Genomic DNA, 19075 nt, shown 5'->3' with positions numbered 1-19075 from the left:
ATTTTACTTCTACGCCTGACAGACATTCAACTCCACTTCCAGAAATTCACTCTCACTCCATTTAGTTCAAAGCCCCCATAACACTTGATCATCCAACGGTTAAGCACTGAGGGGTGCTTTAAATATCAATGGGAATGTGCCCTTTCCGGAAGTGTCCGCAGAACGCCGCGATCGCGATCTCTCAATGAGAGTTTTGGTGCGTTCCAGGCAACCTGTAACCCATGTTTTTCCAACCTTATACCCGTGAAAGTGCACTGGAGCGGCAGTCAAACCCGTGACTTCCCACCCGTGAACTCGTATTAGATCGATGTACTCCCAGTTACGAGCTCTGATGTCAGATAGCCCGTAAAACCATACAAAATAACAATGGCAGCCCCTACGGATGCAGTGTTTCTGCAGGCGGTACACGGTGAGAATACACTTTAGGACAATATAATGTTGCAGTTAAACTAATAATAATATAATAATTATGATAATAATACACACACAATTATGTATTACAGTGTTATGTGTCTGAAACAATAAGTATGTTGTGAAAAGTGTATTGCCGCATGGAAATGTTAAGGTGACGTAAACCTGAACTTGACAGCATTGATCAGGTAGTTTGGTGTGACTGGCCTGGAACGCTACAAAGTCGTGAGTCGTGGTTTGAAGTCGTGATTTACTTGCTCAAAAACCTGCCTGGAACGCAGCATTAGACTGAGGAAATTATGTTTGGAGGTCGAGCTGTTTCTGGCAACATACATCATGTGCTGGGTAACCTGGCATCATGTGTCAAGCTTGTTAAAAATGTGGGTGTTGTGTTTGATTCTGCTTTGACTTTGTATAAGCAAGTAAATGCAGTTGTGAAATCAAGTTTTTTTTTTCTTTCTTTTTTATCAGTGAAGACTCCTTGCGAAGGTGAAGGGTTTTTTAATGTTTTCTGAGTCCGAGAGAGTTATCTCGACTAGACTACTGCAACTCAATGTATACATGTATTAGCCAATCCTATATTTTATTCGCAGACAAACATCCAATACGCAACTGCTAGACTGCTGACTGTTATTTTACTGCAAAAATAAATTAAAAACGTTTTTAAATTGCGCTGCTGATTGCATTCACAGAAATCAATCAGAGGAAGAGTTCAGTGAGCTTTGGAGTATTATCTGTGATCTGGTCCGAACCGAAATCAATCCGAACAAAAGACAACGCACAACGAGTGAGAACTTGTAGCATTACTCGCCTGAGGAAACCATAGGACAACATGAACACATAAACGAGACTTCATCATCTTTATTTCAGCACAGTTGATGCTGTGAGTGGAGAAATGGCTGAACGGTTTGGAGACTAACAATAAACCCATGCAAGCCCTCACAGCCCTGGACTCTGTTTTCTGGACAAAACCCAAACTAAAACCACTGTTGGACCTGACAGGTAGGGAGCTCGTTGATCGCGAATACGCTGTTAATACCACTTGATAAAACTTGCTTTTGAGAAAGAAATGCACAAATGTGTGGAAAGAACTGCAGAAGTTCGATTCAATGAAATGCTGACACCTTCAAATCTACCGACTGTAAGTTTAAATATATATATATATATGGATATACCTGTATGCACCCGCTGTGGTTCTTCTCTGTGTCTGTAGTGGATTGTAATGTTAATCCTCTCTGACTAATTTAACCAGTCATTTATTACATGGTACCAGAAGAGAAACAACTGAAGCCATAAAAACAGATTTAAAACTCACCATCCAGACGCCAGAAACACAGACAGAAGAAAACAGTGCGAAACATCTTCAGCGCTTTCAGTCCACAAATATGAAAAGACAAACTCTTCAAAACTGCTTCAGTGATAAAATGACAGATGATCTGATGTGAAGCTGCTCTGTAGTGAAATGAAGTGAAACTCCACCAACATCTAAAATAACCACATCCTTAAGTGTTGATGCACGTGAACATCTAGCACTATATTAGCTCATTAAATCAAGTTCTAAACTTGGTCACTTTGAGCTCCAGTGCACCTCAACTTCCTCTAGATCAATGACATAATTTTCCACAGAAATGAACTGACCCATAACATGATAAATATATCTAAAGCAACAGTTTGATCTTGTCATGACCGTCTCTCCTCTAACTGTCTTCAGAACATAGTTTCTTGTTCAATTCTTACCAAATGTCTCGATTGTTTCTCCTCTCGGACTGATTTCAGAGTTTCTCTAATGGCTTTATGGAGATCGAAGAGTTCTCTGATATGAAAATATGAATAATATATTCAACCACTATTCAAACACAGACAGAAGAAAACAGTGCGAAACATCTTCAGCGCTTTCAGTCCACAAATATGAAAAGACAAACTCTTCAAAACTGCTTCAGTGATAAAATAACAGATGATCTGATGTGAAGCTGCTTGTCACAGAGACGAACTCCGCGATTCCCTCCTTTGACCATCAGAGGGCTCCCTCACCCGAATATTGACTTTTCACTCACACACTACATTTCCCATCAGCCCCGTACCTGGCACTGATTTCTTGGACCTATATAAACTGTCTCTCCACCATTCTTCCTTGTGAAGTCTTGTATTACTATGGTTCTGAGCGTTTATTTCTGCATTGCCTTCCTGTTGTGACCCAGTCTGTTCCCTGTGTATGATTCTCTGCCGCCTGCCTTTTGGACTATCTGCTTTGTAACTTATCTGTGATTGTTCTCCGCCTGCCCTGATCTCCTGCCTGCTTTTCGACCACGACTGTGTCTGTCCTGCGTTGCTGTGTTTGCTGGAATCTGACCATTGCCTGTTTGACCACGATTTTAATAAAAGCTTGCTGATGGATTCCAATTCGAGTGACGCCTCGTTACACTGCTCTGAGTAAATGAAGTGAAACTCCACCAACATCTAATAACTGCACATCTTTAAGTGATGATGCATGCGACCACACTGTAATAAATAGGCTATGATCAATAATTTGACAACATATGTTTTTACATTGCTTTAACAGTTTAATGTAATTTAAGTTACGATTAAGTTGATCGTACTTACAAATTTCAGGCAGAATTTTTTTTCCAGTGCATCTAGCACTTCATTTAGCTCATTATTTCAAACTCTGAAGTTGGTAATTTTCTCAAGTGCGCCTCAACTTCCTCTAGATCAACGGCATAATTTTCCACAGAAATGAACTGACCCATAACATGTTAAAAGTGTCGTAAAGCAACGGTTTGATCTTGTCATGACTGTCTCTCCTCTAACTTTCTTCAGGACGTTTGTTGTTCATTTCTTATCAAATGTCTCAATTGTTTCTCCTCTCGGACTGATTTCAGAGTTTCTCTAATGGCTTTATGGAGTGTATATAAAAGTGTTCTCTAATATCTTCATATGTTTAATATTCATAGGAGATTAATAGGAGATGATTGTGGACTTTAGGAGGAGACAGAGGGAGGAGCATGTACCCCTGCACATCAATGGATATGTAGTGGAAAAGGTCAGCTGTTTTGAGTTACTCGGGGTCAACATCAGCAATGACCTCACCTGGTCTGCTCACACGTACAAGGTGGTCAAAGCGGCCCGGAAACGCCTATTCTTCTTGAGGAGACTGAAGAAGTTTGGCATGGACCCAGTCATTCTCACTAACTTCTATAGATGTACAATTGAGAACACACTGACTGGCTGTATCACAGTGTGGTATGGGAGCTGCATTGACAGGGACCGAAAAATCCTACGCAGTGTGGTTAGGTCTGCAGAGTTCATCATCGGCAGGAAGCTCCCAGCTCTACAGGACATCTACCACACACACGATGCCTCAAGAAAGCGGGCAGGATTCTAAGAGACTGTTACCATCCATCCTTCAGTCTTTTTACTCTGCTGCCTTCAGGTAGGCGATACCGAAGCATCCGGGCCCGCACACAAAGACTGGATAACAGCTTTTTCCCAAGGGCCATCAGGCTCCTAAATGGACAATGACCATCTCTCTTCACTTTTTCTTAGTCATTTATACACTGTCACTTTAGTTAACTGTTTGCGCTTAGTATATTATATGTTATGCAATGTCAGGTTACCATGTGGTGTCTTGTCATAAGAATTTCAGTGCTGGTTTAACCTTGTGTTGTTCTGTGCATCTGACAATAAAAGACTTGAACTTGAACTATTCAAAAGCCACGGATTACGACACCGCTGTCACGCTCTACATTGTTCCAACACCGCATTAGTCCTTGCATGTGATACTCAAATCCACTACAGCTGATGAAGTCCCTGACAGCTTGGAGGACGTTTTCAGCCTCACCATCAGATCAGTTCATGTCTGTTCACTTTCACAACAGTTCTGTGAGGCGAATGTCATTCTACATGTGAAGACAACACCACAATGGGCACACGCAAATGCTGGGGTGAAGCGTCCATATGAAAGGGTTAGTTCACCCAAAAATGAAAGTTCTGTCAGTAATTACTCTCCTTCATGTTGTTCCAACCCCGTAAGACTTTCGTTCATCTTCAGACACAAATGAAGATATTTTTGATGAAATCTGAGAGCTGTCTCACTCCTCCATAGGCTTCTCTGTAATCGAGATCTGCCATCCCAGAAAGTTAGTAAAGACATTGTTAAAATAGTCCAAGTGACTACAGTGGCTCAACCTTAAAAGTGCTTTACACAGAAAGGAATTAAAATAATCACAAGATAAAAGCAAGGAAAATTAACAGTTATAAACAGTTATAAAAGGAATTAAAAGAGATATATGATACAGTTATAAAATGAATTAAAGTAGTAAAAAGATGATGCATAGATAAACTTCTCATCTGGCAAAACATCTGGTATGATATTTTTCACAACTCTGAGATTTGCAAAGTGATTACACTGTGTGTGTGTGTGTGTGTGTGTGTGTGTGTGTGTGTGTGTGTGTGTGTGTGTGTGTGTGTGTGTGTGTGTGTGTGTGTGTGTGTGTGGTGTTCTTTCGGCACGCCTAAGAAATCTATTGGACGTCTCCGATAGACCCGATTTTCCCCTAAAATCGTACAGGAGGAGCTCTAGGACTCACGGGGTAACCTCGGGCTCACTAACCCATCAGTCCAAACCCCAAAGGTTTGTTCGGAAGCTCTAAGAATGGAGTCGATCAAAAGTTTGAGTTCAGTTTAGAATCAGTGTAATCGGTGGGACGTACAGTGGGACAGTGCTCATTCAGTAAATGCACAGCTAAACATGTGTTTTGAGTCTGGATCTGAATGTGGCGACTGTAGGAGCACATCTGATCTCTTCTGGAAGCTGTTTCCAGCATAGTAGCTAAAAGCAGACTCACTATGCTTAGAGTGAACCCTTGGTATTTCTAGCTGATGTGATCCTAATGATCTGAGTGATCTGTTGGGTTTATATTCAGTGTATTGAGGTCCTAGACCATTGAGTGATTTATATACCAGTAATAATACTTTAAAATCAACCGTAAGTGTAACTGGGAGCCAGTGTAAAGACCTGAGGACTGGTGTGATGTGTTCATATGTTCTGGTTCTTGAGCACATGGCTGGTTGTGAGTCAAGGCCTGCTGTGTAGATGCTCTATAAAGCCTGAGAATAGTCCCTCTCAGGGTTGGCTTGACCAATAAGCAAGGTGGAATTTCCAAGTGGGAAAATTCCTCTGATGGGAGGATTTATGACTTAGTCTCAAGTGTGGTTAGACATGGGTCTTGCCATTTGTGTCCATTTATACTCAGATTAATATTGTAACTGTTACTGTTACTGGCTGACTACAGCTGTTTTGCAATGATCTTCCTGGTCACCAGGGGGCAACGGCCTCAGGTAAGGGGGTTAGAATACCCATATAAGCAAGAACAAGTGATCTAGCTTTTAAGCCATGTGGTGGCTCAATTTGGGGATGGCTCACTCTTTTAAATAAAGAGGGGTTTTGAGTTAAAGCTCAACTTTTATGCCTTGTTGTGGTCACTAAGTGAGGAACAGTGGGTTTGCAACGTTCAATGTAGGCCGTATATATTTCCTCAAATGTGTTTGTTTGGTGTGCTACCCGGAATCTATGTATTCATCACAGACTTTACACCAGTATCAACATTTCTTCGGTTGGATTACCTTTGTGGATTATATATTTTTTCTTTTCCAACTTTGCCTTTGAGGACTTTTGTCTGAGTGAGTTTTTGCTATTATGATACAGTGGTTGTAACTGAACTAACTTTGAACTGAACTTTTGTGCTCAGACAATCTGATTGATCAATGTTGGATTACAGATTCCTTAAACACATTATCCATATTCCCATATTATCATTTTGTGGTTTTGTGTTTACATTTTATGGACTGAGCTAATATAGAATATTATTTAAACATCAAATAAAAAATAATAAATAAGTAAATAAAAAGGGAGGGAGGGATATATAAAAATGGTAATTAATATAAAAATGTATTCCTATATTTTAGAGAATATTCTTGGATTTTAGAGGTGACCATATCTTTTCAAAATGTATACTTTTGCTCTTAATTTAATGTTATCCTCTCCATACATAAGAAACTAAATCAAACCAAACATTTAAAACTGGGGATTCTTGCTTTCTCTAAAATGTTGTTATTGCTTCAAAAGCTGTAATTCTCATTATTCTAAACAAGTGTAACTCGTCTTTATTAAGTAGCAAAGGTCCTATACCCAAAACTTTATTTTGTATATTTATCATATTTGGTTTCTTAAATTCTTCCCTGAATTATTTCTATCCCAAAGATAATTTTTAAAAATTATTTAAATAACCAGATATTTCTGATGTTGTAAAATATCACATATTGATTTTACAAAATTATTGCGCACATCGCCAAGCGAAATGGGGCCTTGCGCACCGAACACACACTCACTCCGCAGTGACGTCATTTTTGCTGTGCTCACCTTCACTTGTCTGCAGTACTAATGACTACAGTAGTGATTTCTCACTAGAAATGACATAATTAGTGGAAAACATTTATCAAAAATGTACATTTACACACAAACTGATGACCAGCCCCAACTTTCAGACGCCATTTTTATTTTCTAGCTCAACTGTCACAGAATGTAAACTTTGGAAAGCACAGGATTGTGGGATATCAAAGGCAGCAAAGGATAGGCCTACATCTGTGATGCCTTCATAAATCTATCAGATGAAGGTTTCTCAGGAGACCGGAAGTGAAACATTCAGACGTGTCTCGATTTCTTCCAACCTTGGAATACGTCCTCAGAAAGCAGCATTTACCAGTTTTCAGACGCAGCCAAGTTTAGCTGCCGACTTTCCAGAGTTTACAGTAGTGATGGGACGGTGGATACCGGCGCTCTGATGCTCCAAAGCTTTTTTCAAAGCACTATTGTATCACACTGTACCGATGCTTGTATCGAAATGACAATACCACGTGATTGATGACATTTGAAGCTTGGAACGTCATGCAGTATTGGAAGATCGGGACAGATGGTTTGGACAAAATTGGAGCTTCGCGACCTCATCTGATGCATAACAAGAGAAATGATTATCAATGAGGCTTTATTTAAATGATTTAACTCTACACTTCCCTATAACATAAATTATATATATATTGTTTTAAAACAGAACACCCACAATATTTTTCTCAATTACAATTACTATAATTATGATCACATACTTGTATATTTTATATCATGTGAATCTGTTGACCAGGCTACACCTGACACGAGTTGTGGTCTCATTTGGCACAAATTAATTTAGATGAGATTAGATAGAACTGTATTGATCCCACTCTTGTATGTCACGGACTTCCGAAGCTTTGTTTGTTCACGTGCTTTTCTGCTCTGGTGATTTGTTAGATATGGTGGAGAAAACAAGTCTGACCACCAGATGTCACTAATGCGCATTGTGGTAAAAGCTTCGAGTAATAAACCTTTTTTTGAAGCCTCAAATGCTTCAGAAAGTCTCGGTTTCCCATCACTAGTTTACAGATGGAGTGGAGAATATACCTGTGAAATGTAAGTTTTGCATTGAGGAAAACACCATGTCTCAAACGCATAAAACAGCACAAAATATTGGATGTTTGTGTGTGCTGTGGTGGATCGATTTGATCCATGATCGACCTCTAGGACTGCTTAAGAAAAGCGTGAACACGCAATTATCCAGACTAGATAAACCTGGAGCAAATTAGTGGGATTGCGAACTTCAATTACCTTTTATGAAACCGCTTCAGCCCCAATTTGTTCATTCAAGTCAGGTGTTGGAGTTTAATCCCCACTTTTATAGCGTATTTTATGAAACAGGCCTCAGATGTAGTAAATGATTGGTGTAGTCATTCAGCAAGGGATATACCATGAAGTTAGTTAGTTATATAGCTAGCTAAATTTCCACTAATACAATTATTTAAATTGAGATTACATGACATTTGAAGTTAAAGGCACAATATGTACGTTTTAGCCGCCATTTTCAAAACAGTAACAAAGGTGAAGCTTGATGATGCTGAAGGAGAGTGGAAAGATGGGAGAATAATGTTGTTTTCATCATCCAGAGATGTATGGAATTCATGAATCATGTTCACAGATGAGGTAATGAATTAGTTTTTGTATCACCTGTATTTTATCAACATTATTTTATGTCATCGTAATGAATTAGCTGCAAGGAATGTGAAATGTGATGCTATATTAGCCTGTTACTGATATGTGACTATTTGTCAAATGATTTGTTGGGTTAATGCTGCGCAGTTTTACACGTTTAAAACAATCGTACTTAAAGTAAAAATTAACAAATTTGTGGGTAATGGCTAAATTTTATATATAACTGTATGTTATACTTGCTTTCCTGTCTATCTATTGCTTACATGTCTCTGTTATTAGAGACTGAGTGTGAGTTTACAAGTGATGGTTCAGTTTGTGTTTTTATTTAATACTAGTTCTATTTTTCTGTCTTTTTTCTGTTTTGGCGTTAATGATTAAGGACAAAATAGTTTTGGTTCTCTGAATGTTAGGGGCTTAAAGGACATTGTTAAAAGGAAAGCAGTTTTTTATTTTGTAAAGGGCAGAAACAGGGATGGAAATTAACTTTTTTGTCCACCTGCCACTGTGGATTTCAAAATCTACCAGCCACTCAACGTTTTTACCAGCCACTTTCTTGTTTTTAACCGACAATGTGTAACTGCATGTGAAAATTAATACTACAAGATCTACAATAAGTCGTTTATTTCATAGGGTCTCAAGTCTCAAGGAAATACTGACATTTTCTCTTTCTCTCTTATACACACACAAACCATGAACTGATACCCATTTCATTAAATGAGTAGGGCAGATTAAACAAAAAACAAACATTCCTCCACCCATCCTCCCCACTCCCAGTCCAATTTACTCCTGCTCATCAGAATCAGATTCTGGAGTTTCAGAGGTGCTTTCCTGAGCATTCTTCTTCCCCTCCATGAACTCTAGGCCGGATGCTAGCTTTCTAGCTTGTGGCCGGATTCTGTGTTTTTCTGTCAATATGGGGTGCTGTGTGTACAATAATGAGGATAAAAATGAACTTAAATGATTTTAGCAAATGGCTGCAATATAACAAAGAGTGAAAAAATGTAAGGGGGTCTGAATACTTTCCGTACCCACTGTACAGTAAATGCCAGCATATAAAGCCATTACAAATAAATGAAGATTAATAAATGGCACAAAATAGTAATATGAGAAATGACACCATTAGGTTTCTGATGTGTGTATATGTGCTTGATCTCATTCAGCTCTTCTGGATCTGATGTCATAAACCAGAACAATGACAGTAGCCACGCCCACCAGAGCAGAGAGGACCAATCGGATCACAGCTTCAGTAGGACCACAACAGTGGACAGAGTCTGAGGAATAAAAGCATCAAACTGAGATCAGGGGCCGTATTCACAAAGAATTTTAAGGCTAAAAGTAGCTCCTAACTGGCGAATTTAGGAGCAACTCCTAAAAATAATGGGCGTGTCACTCGTAACTTTAGTACTCCTAATTTTTTTGACTAAGAGTAATTCACGAAGCATTTTAGCCCTAAAAGTAGCACCTAAGCCTGGGACAGCTTAAAAGAAGTCGAGAGGACTCCTAACTCACTAAGACCTATTCACAAACCGCTTTTTGTGGCATTTCACGTTGCGATGTTTTGAAATGCGTATGCGGCGGCTACAGGAGCTTCCAATCGCGAGGGAACAATTTAGCATTGTAGGCATAACTAGGGATGCAATAACGCCACCAACAACAACCAAAACTAGGCTACTCATTGCATGTAAACTAATTGTAACTTTTCATTGTGAATCAAATTAAAATGTTCTTCTCTTTGCAAACGTACTGTAGGCAGAGGCATATAGTGACAGATTAATTCAATAATGTTGCAAAGATATTGCATCAATCCATATGTTTCATTAGGCTACTAGGCTATTTGTTTTGCCTTACTCTTTATTCATTTAGGCTATTTATTCAGTTATTCATCATCTTCCGTCCTTCGCACTACTTGTGTAGCGCACGCATTCTCAGACCTGTCACCTGTCAATCATCATCGTAGGGGAGGAGTTTGGAATCATTCCCGCGTTACAATCATCAGCCAATCAAGGTGGTCACTTCAGTCAAGCTCGTGCATGAGTAATGACGTCATCCATAGCAACGAAGACTCACTCTTAGTTTAGGAGTTGTCATTTTTCTTTACTAAGAGTAGGTCTGAAAGGCATTGTGAATAACTTTTAAGAGAAAACTCCTAGCTAAAATCTTTTAGTGCGATTTAGGAGTACTCCTAGTGGTAAGATAAAATGCTTTGTGAATACGGCCCCTGATCAGTTCATAAACGCTAATATCAGGAACAGGCAGACAAGCTGGAAAACAGAGAGAGAAAAGATAAATACAAACAAATCTAATCAATCTTATTTTTGGTTGAGTCAGTGTTTATATGATCTATTATATCAAACTATAAAATGATTCAACAATTAATAAATATGTAAATAACTGGTTAAAAACAAGAATATTGGAAGGACATGGGAAATGATCTCTACTCACCAGAGACAGAAACTCTGAAAGCTTTTAATGAGAAACTTTCTGAAAGCCCAAACTCTCTCATATTTTTGGTCAGTCGTTTATAATCTAAACAAGCTAAACAATCATCAGTATTTATTATGACAAAAAGATTAGAAGAACAAAAAAACACACTTGAAGAACCTTTAAATTTCAGCGTTCTGCTTTAGATTTCAATACTTCCTGAAAAAGTTTACCATATAAAGCCACAAATAAGTAAATCTCACAAGCTATAGATAAAAAAATCAGTTTGTGAGAAATGACACCATTAGGTTTCTGATGTGTGAATATGTGCTTGATCTCGTTCAGCTCTTCTGGATCTGATGTCATAAACCAGAATAATGACAGTAGCCACGCCCACCAGAGCAGAGAGGACCAATCGGATCACAGCTTCAGTAGGACCATAACAGTGGACAGAGTCTGAGGAATAAAAGCATCAAACTGAGATCAGATCAGTTCATAAACGCTAATATCAGCGCTGACATCAACTAATATCAGCCGTACCTGAACATGTGTGACAGAGTTGAGTGATGTTGAGATGTTGAGTCTGGTTGCTGATGGGATTGTTCAGCACACAGATGTAGGAGTTTTTATCCTGATATTCCACTTCCAGAGGGAGAGAGAGACTCATGCTGAGATCAGACACACTGATGCTGGACAATAAACTGTTTCCTTTGTACCAGGAGAGAGTCACATGACCCACATTCACAGCTGAACACACCAATGAACATGATGAAGATGAAGATGAAGAACAGTCTCTGCTGATGACAGGAACAGGCAGACGAGCTGGAAAACATGACAGAAAACAAATCTAATCAACAATCTTCTTTTGGTTCAATCAGTGTTTATGATCTATTATCTCAAACTGTAAAATGATTCAACAATTAATAAATATGTAAATAACTCGTTAAAAACAAGAATATTTGAAGGACATGAGAAATGATCTCGACTCACCAGAGACAGAAACTCTGAAAGCTTTTAATGAGAAACTTTCTGAAAGCCCAAACCCTCTCATATTTTTGGTCAGTCGTTTATAATCTCCAGCATGTTCAGTTGTGATGTTTGTGATGGTCAGAGATCCAGTTTGATTGTTCAGCTTCAGTCTGTCTCTGAATCTCCCAAGATAATCATCATATACAGTGATTCTGTCGTCCTTTACATTAATTTCAGCTATTAAAGTGTTTTCATTTCCAAACATCCACCGAATCCAATCATAACCTTTCATTTCAGTGAGATCAGAGTTTACAGTGAGTGATTCTCCCTCCTTCACTGATATTTCAACTGTATCAACAAACAGAAACAGAGTTTGTATCTGAGATATTGATATTTACATTTCAAATGAACAATAACATAAAACTTAAAACAGAAATGAAGCAAAATGGTGTTTGGATTAAATATTGTTTCGTTTGATTAAAATATAAAATGGTAAAACATATATTTAACCTACCAAAGACTGCAAGAAAGACATAACTGATCGATCTCGGCAGCCTTCGTTCATAAACTCCAGCATGTTCAGGTCTGATGTTTGTGATGGTCAGAGATCCAGTTTGATTGTTCAGCTTCAGTCTGTCTCTGAATCTCCCATCAAGAACATAATCATATACAGCGATTCTGTCGGTCTGTTTATTGACTTGAGTTATTAAAGAGTTTTCAAACTTCCACTGAATCCAACTATCACCCTTTATTTCAGTAAGATCAGAGTTTAGAGTAAATGATTCTCCCTCCTTCACTGACACTGATACCAAAAACACACACACACACACACACACACACACACACACACAGAACACACACAAACAGGGTTTGTCAGATTAATACTGTGAAATCACTTAATAATGTTTTACTATAGTTTAAAATGTCAGCTTGAAATAAACAATATAATAAAACAAACAAAAAGAAACAAAATGGTGTATGAATTAATTAAAATGTTGTCATTAAATAAAGGTGAAACAAATGTTTAGCCTCACCATAGTAACCAATATTGATCTTTCTCTTTCTCACACCGTTGATCTGTACAGAATAATATCCAGCATGTTCAGTTGTGATGTTTCTGATGGTCAGAGATGCAGATCGTATGTTCAGCTTCAGTCTGTCTCTGAATCTCCCATCAAGAACATCATCATATACAGCGATTCTGTCGGCCCGTTTATTGATTTCAGCTATTAAAGTGTCTTCATCTCCAAACCTCCACTGAATCACATCATCATCCTTTATTTCAGTAAGATGTGAGTTTAGAGTGAATGATTCTCCCTTCATCATAAGCTTCAATTCATCTTCATCACCAAACACACCTGAAGAACAGAGTTTTTCACAGATTAAAGCTTTAAAATCACTTGATGTTGGTTTGAAGCTTCACTGAAATACTTTTAAATTTAAATGTGTGTGGGAAACGCCATTGGATTATTATTTTGTTTGGATTTTCCTGGCCTGGAACTGTTTAAACCTGTGGATTATATACAAACTTTCCATGGATTATTCGTTGACTCATTATGTCATTATGCTGGTTGCCGGTTTTGGAGCGCTTGGGACAAATTTATTAGCAACGGCCAAACAGCGCTGGAGAACTTGTAGAGTGCAATTCATTGACTGATCTGAATGAACATTCATATTGTAGATAGGGGGTTAAATCAGTCATTTGTATGATGCACTGTTTTAATCATAATCTACATCTATGTGTCATAATTCCTGTCCTGTGCCATGTTTTGTAGTCCTTTGTAGTTTTTCTTGTTTAGTCTTCCCAGGTGTTTCTAATTAGCCACGCCCCCTTGTTATCTTGTTTAGCTTGTTTTCCTGTGTATTTAAGCCTTGTGTCTAGTTTCAGTCAGTTATGACTCAGTTATTCACTCAGCAGAGCAAGAACTAATAGTCAAAGTTTATTCTGAATTTTAATGTTTAATCAAAACGCCAGGGAACACCTCAAAGTCTGCAAAAGCCAGGAGAGCGGGCTGGCAAAGAGTAGCAGACAATTTAAATCCATTAGAAGTGGCCATGTTAGATGTTTTTATCACTTATTAGCCTATATTTCTGTATTTTAAAAATTGCATAGTTACTTTGTTCATTGTAATGTCAGAGTCACCACACTAGAACATGGGAACAAATAAAAGTGAAGTACAAAAATATTCTACATAATGGTAATTTTTTGTTATATTATAGTCTCTTTTATAAAAGGTACTGTTAAATAAATGGTTGTCTGATTATAAAAGCAACCAAGAAAAAGGACGAGAAAAAAAAAGAAAAGATCTTAGTAGCCTACACTGTAAAATAATTTTTTGCTGCATTAAATTAAGGCCGTATAGTCATTTCAAATGTTAAATCTTGAGTAATGATGAATTGCTTTGACTTGTGAAAGTGAAAACTGATAAACTTATGTTAATGTAAAAATATTTTGCCATGAGTTATTGATCGCATTTTTCCCAAGTGTAGGTCATTGTAATGACATTGTGTTTTCCTCTTTTGTGCACTTTTACATAATACACCAACACTTGTGTCTGTTCCCAGGCTGAAATATGTGCAGTAAGTGGACATTTTCTAACTTTCCAAAGGAAAGAAAGTATAAGACTTTGTAATGTCCATTTGTTTCCATTGCACTGGACAGTGAATAAAGCCTCTCAGATAACTGTCATATGGAGGAACTAGCCTAGCCTAACTTGTCATTAGATTATTTGTCAATAGGCTACCTGCTCTCTCCTCATCTTCATATTTCTTATTCTCTCAGTATTCTTATCCTGTCCTATTTCTACCTCTCCTAAAGCTGAACTTTGACTGGTAGTCTTTTCATTTTCGTCTGTGTCAGTGACGAAAATAAACATAGGCTCAACTGATATTTATACGTTTTATGAACCATTTTCTTAGACATGTTAATTTACTCAAGGCTACCAGGAAAGCTGTAGCCTAAGTCAGTATTGTCATTAGGAACCTTCTGCAAGCTTTGGGATTTGAAAACGTCTGTTTTTAAATGTTAAAAGTAATTTTAAATAATACAAATTATAGACTACGTTTAACGCAGTTGGTGGAATTTGCAGACGTTCCCTTAAGCATCGTGCGCTGTGGAAACGCGTCAAAGCATTCTCAGGTATAATTATGCAGCATTAATGCATGAATGATTTTGAACGAATATTTCATCATGTCGATATACAATGGTCACATAATGTTAAAACTAATCTTGCTATTGATATCTTTGTTAGACTACCGACCCTATAGAACAAATGTCCGGCTAATATCGAGCCTGAAACGAACTTTACCGCGCTCAACCAGCGGGAGTGCATTTCACGAATTAGTAATTGCTGGCGTTCAGCGGGGAGGGAGGAAAGTCTGCGTGAACCCGCGTAGATGCAGTTTATGCAGTGAAGACTGAAAAGAATTTGATAACTTTATTACATTTCTGTGAATTTTCTACTTGTCAGGGCCCCCTAGATCTCATGGGCCCCTGGGCAAGTGCCCAGTTGCCCTAATGGTTAATCCGGCCCTGCCTACAGGTGGGCAGTGTACACTGTAAAAAAAAAAATTACATCCCCAAGTCAAAAATTTCAAGTGACCGATAACATCTACATTTTTCAATTAGTCTGACGTATTATTTCTCATTGAGCCAATGTTAACAGATTATTGCAACAAGAATTTCACTTGGGCCAATTGAAAAATTTTGATGTTATCGGTCACTTGAAATTTTTGATTTGGGAGGGTTAGAAATTGTTTACAGTGGATAGCCAACTTTTCCTTTTTATTTGTTGCATGAGGCATATGTGTCTAATATCTCTTGTTGCAGGCACTTGACCACTGGCTTTTCTTTACAAAGAACAATTGAAATAAAACTCAAGGAACTAAGCATATTTGTCTTTTATTAAACATTTAATGAAAAGTTTTTTTTTTTTTTTTTGGCAGTGTTGTGTAATATGGCACATGCAACAATGTCACAGGCCCTGTCAGGTGTGCAACCCTCAGACTTTTCAGACACTGAAATCTTCCCTTTAGTTAGCCAAAGTTCATTTCATTGTGTGCCCTTGTCCTGGCTAGAGCTGCATTTGTAACTGGTTTGGGTCAGGGAATGGGGTCATAAAACACCTGTCTGCAGGCAGGAACATGTCATAATCACCTATGAAAAAATGCAGTTCTGTTAGGATCAGCATAAGTGTAATAAGTTGATATTTAATTGTGGAACTTTTCTTACCACTTTCAAATAATGTGCATAAACGTGAATCTCTGAAAATTCTTACGTCATGCACAGATCCTGGCTATTTTGCTTTCACATTTGTGATATGGAAGATTTTAGTCAACTGCCTTTTTTTTTATTTGATATAATATTACTAATCTGGAATATTAAGAATCACAATAGTAACTGGGCTGCACATTTACATTGTGAACCCCCTTTCTGTTCACATAATCCCCTTCATTGAGGCCTTGATGGCAGTCTATGGTCAAGCCTATAGTCTATGGTACCAATCACGCTAGTGAAGCCTGAGTGACATATACTGTAATCGGCATGGACCATGGTCATGATTGCATGATCTTCATAAAAAGTTATGATAGCCTAAAAAAAAAACTGCTTTACAACATTGGGTCTTAAGTGGCTTGGAAATGCCACAAAAAAACCTAAAACTGTTTTTTAAACCTAAAAGCGCCAGGTAAACTCCGAATGACACGACAGACAGCACTTTCCATCAAGTTCTCCGCATCTCCAATAGTGTAAAGGAAAGAGCCACTCGCAAATAATCTTAGGGCAATGCAAACAGTTTGTGCTGTTAAAGCCCGACTCCGACAAGTCGAAAATAAATGTGCGTTTCCAACAAATTAATAATGTAAACGACAATCTCACGAGTCATGAGAAAAAATATATATCTCAGAAAGGGCACTATCGCGTTGCGCTGGACTTCCCATATCAGCTCCGCTTATAAAGCCGGGATCTAATCCTGTTTACATGAAATAAGCTCCCGAGCAGGTTTAAGCTTGCACACCTGTTGCTATGACAGCAAGTCCAGGATGAGCGTCGAAGAACCAAACAATCCAAGATCATGCCAAATCGCCAACAATCAAATCCAGCTAAGTGAGTTAGCGATGTACGAAGAACGGGCCCCTGTTCCCTAGTCTGAGTCTGAATTTGTCAAGTTTTGAGTTTATTCAATAAAAGACTACTGCTGCACGTGGATTCTGCTTCCTCCTATGTTTCAACCGCATTGTTATATAGTGGTTGTTCATGCATTATTGACCGAGAGTGAAATTCTTTTTCAATTTTGTTTGTGATCAACTTTACAAGTTCATCAGTGTTGATGCAGCCATTTTCATGAATTATATTTTTATTTAACTATTTAGTATTTAGTAAACTATACGGAGGAAGAACACACAGACATCACTCTATATTCTGTTGGACCGAAACCTCTTTTATTAATATAAATCCATTTATGGATAGCAGCAGGTCACATACATGTGACATGAGCAGTATGAGGGCACACAGTACAAACTTTAACAATCAGATAGTATTTCATTACAAGGTCAAGAACCTAAAACATCTCTTGGATCAGCGGCCATCTAGACACAGTTTGTGTTATTCTTACATATCTGGGAGAAATGTGTTCACTGTTGGTGGGCATAAGTAATGATCGTAATGAAGTAATGAATTAATGATCTGTCCCATAGGCATTCGAGTTAAGGCTACAGGACCGGTGCGATCAGTGACAGAACCTAACTTCAGCTTCATTGCTGTTATGGTACATAAGATACTGAAACTTCTTGACCCAGCAAACAAAATTCTTCAAGCAGAAAACACTGATTTACCCGCAGCCATTAAGTTTGTAATTTAAATTGCGCAGCTGATTGCATTAAAAATAATCTATCCGAGGAAGAGGTCAGTGAGCTTTGGAGAATTATCTGTGATCTGGTCCGAACCGAAATCAAAAGCAAACAAAAGACAACGCACAATGAGTGAGAACTTGTAGCATTATGAACACAACATGAATACAGTGATGAGCTTCATCATCTTTATTTCAGCACAGTTGATGCTGTGAGTGGAGAAATGGCTGAACGGTTTGGAGACTAACAATAAACTCATGCAAGCTCTCGCAGCCCTGGACTCTGATGAGTGTTTTCTGGACAAAACCAAACTAAAACCACTGTTGGACCTGACAGGTACGGAGCTCGTTGATCGCGAATACGCTGTTAATACCACTTGATAAAACTTGCTTTGAGTGGAAAATGAGTGGAAAGAACTGCAGAAGTTTGATTCAATGAAATGCTGACGCCTTCAACTCTACCGACTGTAAGTAAAAATAAAATAAAAATTATATATGGATATACCTGTATACGCTGTGGTTCTTCTCTGTGTCTGTAGTGGATTGTAATGTTAATCCTCTCTGGCTAATTTAACCAGTCATTTATTACATGGTACCAGAAGAGAAACAACCAAAGTCATATTTAAAACTCACCATCCAGACGCCAGAAACACAGACAGAAGAAAACAGTGCGAAACATCTTCAGCGCTTTCAGTCCACAAATATGAAAAGACAAACTCTTCAATACTGGTTCAGTGATAAAATGACAGATGAGCTGATGTGAAGCTGCTCTAGTAACATGAAGTGAAACTCCACCAACATCTAAAATAACCACATCCTTAAGTGTTGATGCATGTGAACATCTACCTCTTTATCAGCTCATTAATTCAAGCTCTAAACTTGGTCACTTTGAGCTCCAGTACACCTCAACTTCCTCTAGATCAATGACATCATTTTCTACAGAAATGAACTGACCCATGACGTGTTAAAAGTGTTGTAAAGCAACAGTTTGATCTTGTCATGACCGTCTCTCCTCTAACTGTCTTCAGAACATAGTTTCTTGTTCAATTCTTATCAAATGTCTCGATTGTTTCTCCTCTCAGACTGATTTCAGAGTTTCTCTAATGGCTTTATGGAGATCGAAGAGTTCTCTGATATGAAAATATGATTAATATATTCAACCACTATTCAAACACAGACAGAAGAAAACAGTGCGAAACATCTTCAGCGCTTTCAGTCCACAAATATGAAAAGACAAACTCTTAAAACTGCTTCAGTGATAAAATAACAGATGATCTGATGTGAAGCTGCTTGTCACAGAGATGAACTCCGCGATTCCCTCCTTTGACCATCAGAGGGCTCCCTCACCCGAATA

General features: G+C 38.2%; 2 protein-coding genes across 2 annotated transcripts in view; both read right to left on the bottom strand.

Annotated features, from left to right (window-relative positions):
* LOC311298749 (uncharacterized protein) overlaps window positions 1–1817 on the bottom strand; it is a 37686-nt gene extending 35869 nt beyond the window's left edge. Inside the window, exon 1 of the mRNA XM_084421951.1 lies at window positions 1727–1817. Within this exon, the coding sequence (XP_084278077.1) occupies window positions 1727–1772 (46 nt within the window). The 5' untranslated portion in view covers window positions 1773–1817. The remainder of the gene's footprint in view (window positions 1–1726) is intronic.
* Window positions 1818–10720: 8903 nt separating this feature from the next.
* LOC311298906 (uncharacterized protein) lies at window positions 10721–13411 on the bottom strand (the record flags this gene model as incomplete). The annotated part of the gene is made up of 6 exons (XM_084422230.1): window positions 10721–11362; window positions 11447–11728; window positions 11897–12223; window positions 12910–12992; window positions 13128–13233; window positions 13405–13411. The coding sequence occupies 6 exons, from the start codon at window positions 13409–13411 to the stop codon at window positions 11211–11213; spliced, it is 957 nt and encodes a 318-aa protein (XP_084278356.1). The 3' UTR covers window positions 10721–11210.
* Between the last annotated feature and the right edge of the window lie 5664 nt (window positions 13412–19075).

This window comes from Rutilus rutilus, assembly GCF_951802725.1.
Source record: "Rutilus rutilus genome assembly, chromosome: 10".
NCBI lineage: Eukaryota > Metazoa > Chordata > Actinopteri > Cypriniformes > Leuciscidae > Rutilus > Rutilus rutilus.
This window is presented reverse-complemented; position numbering and strand designations above follow the sequence as displayed.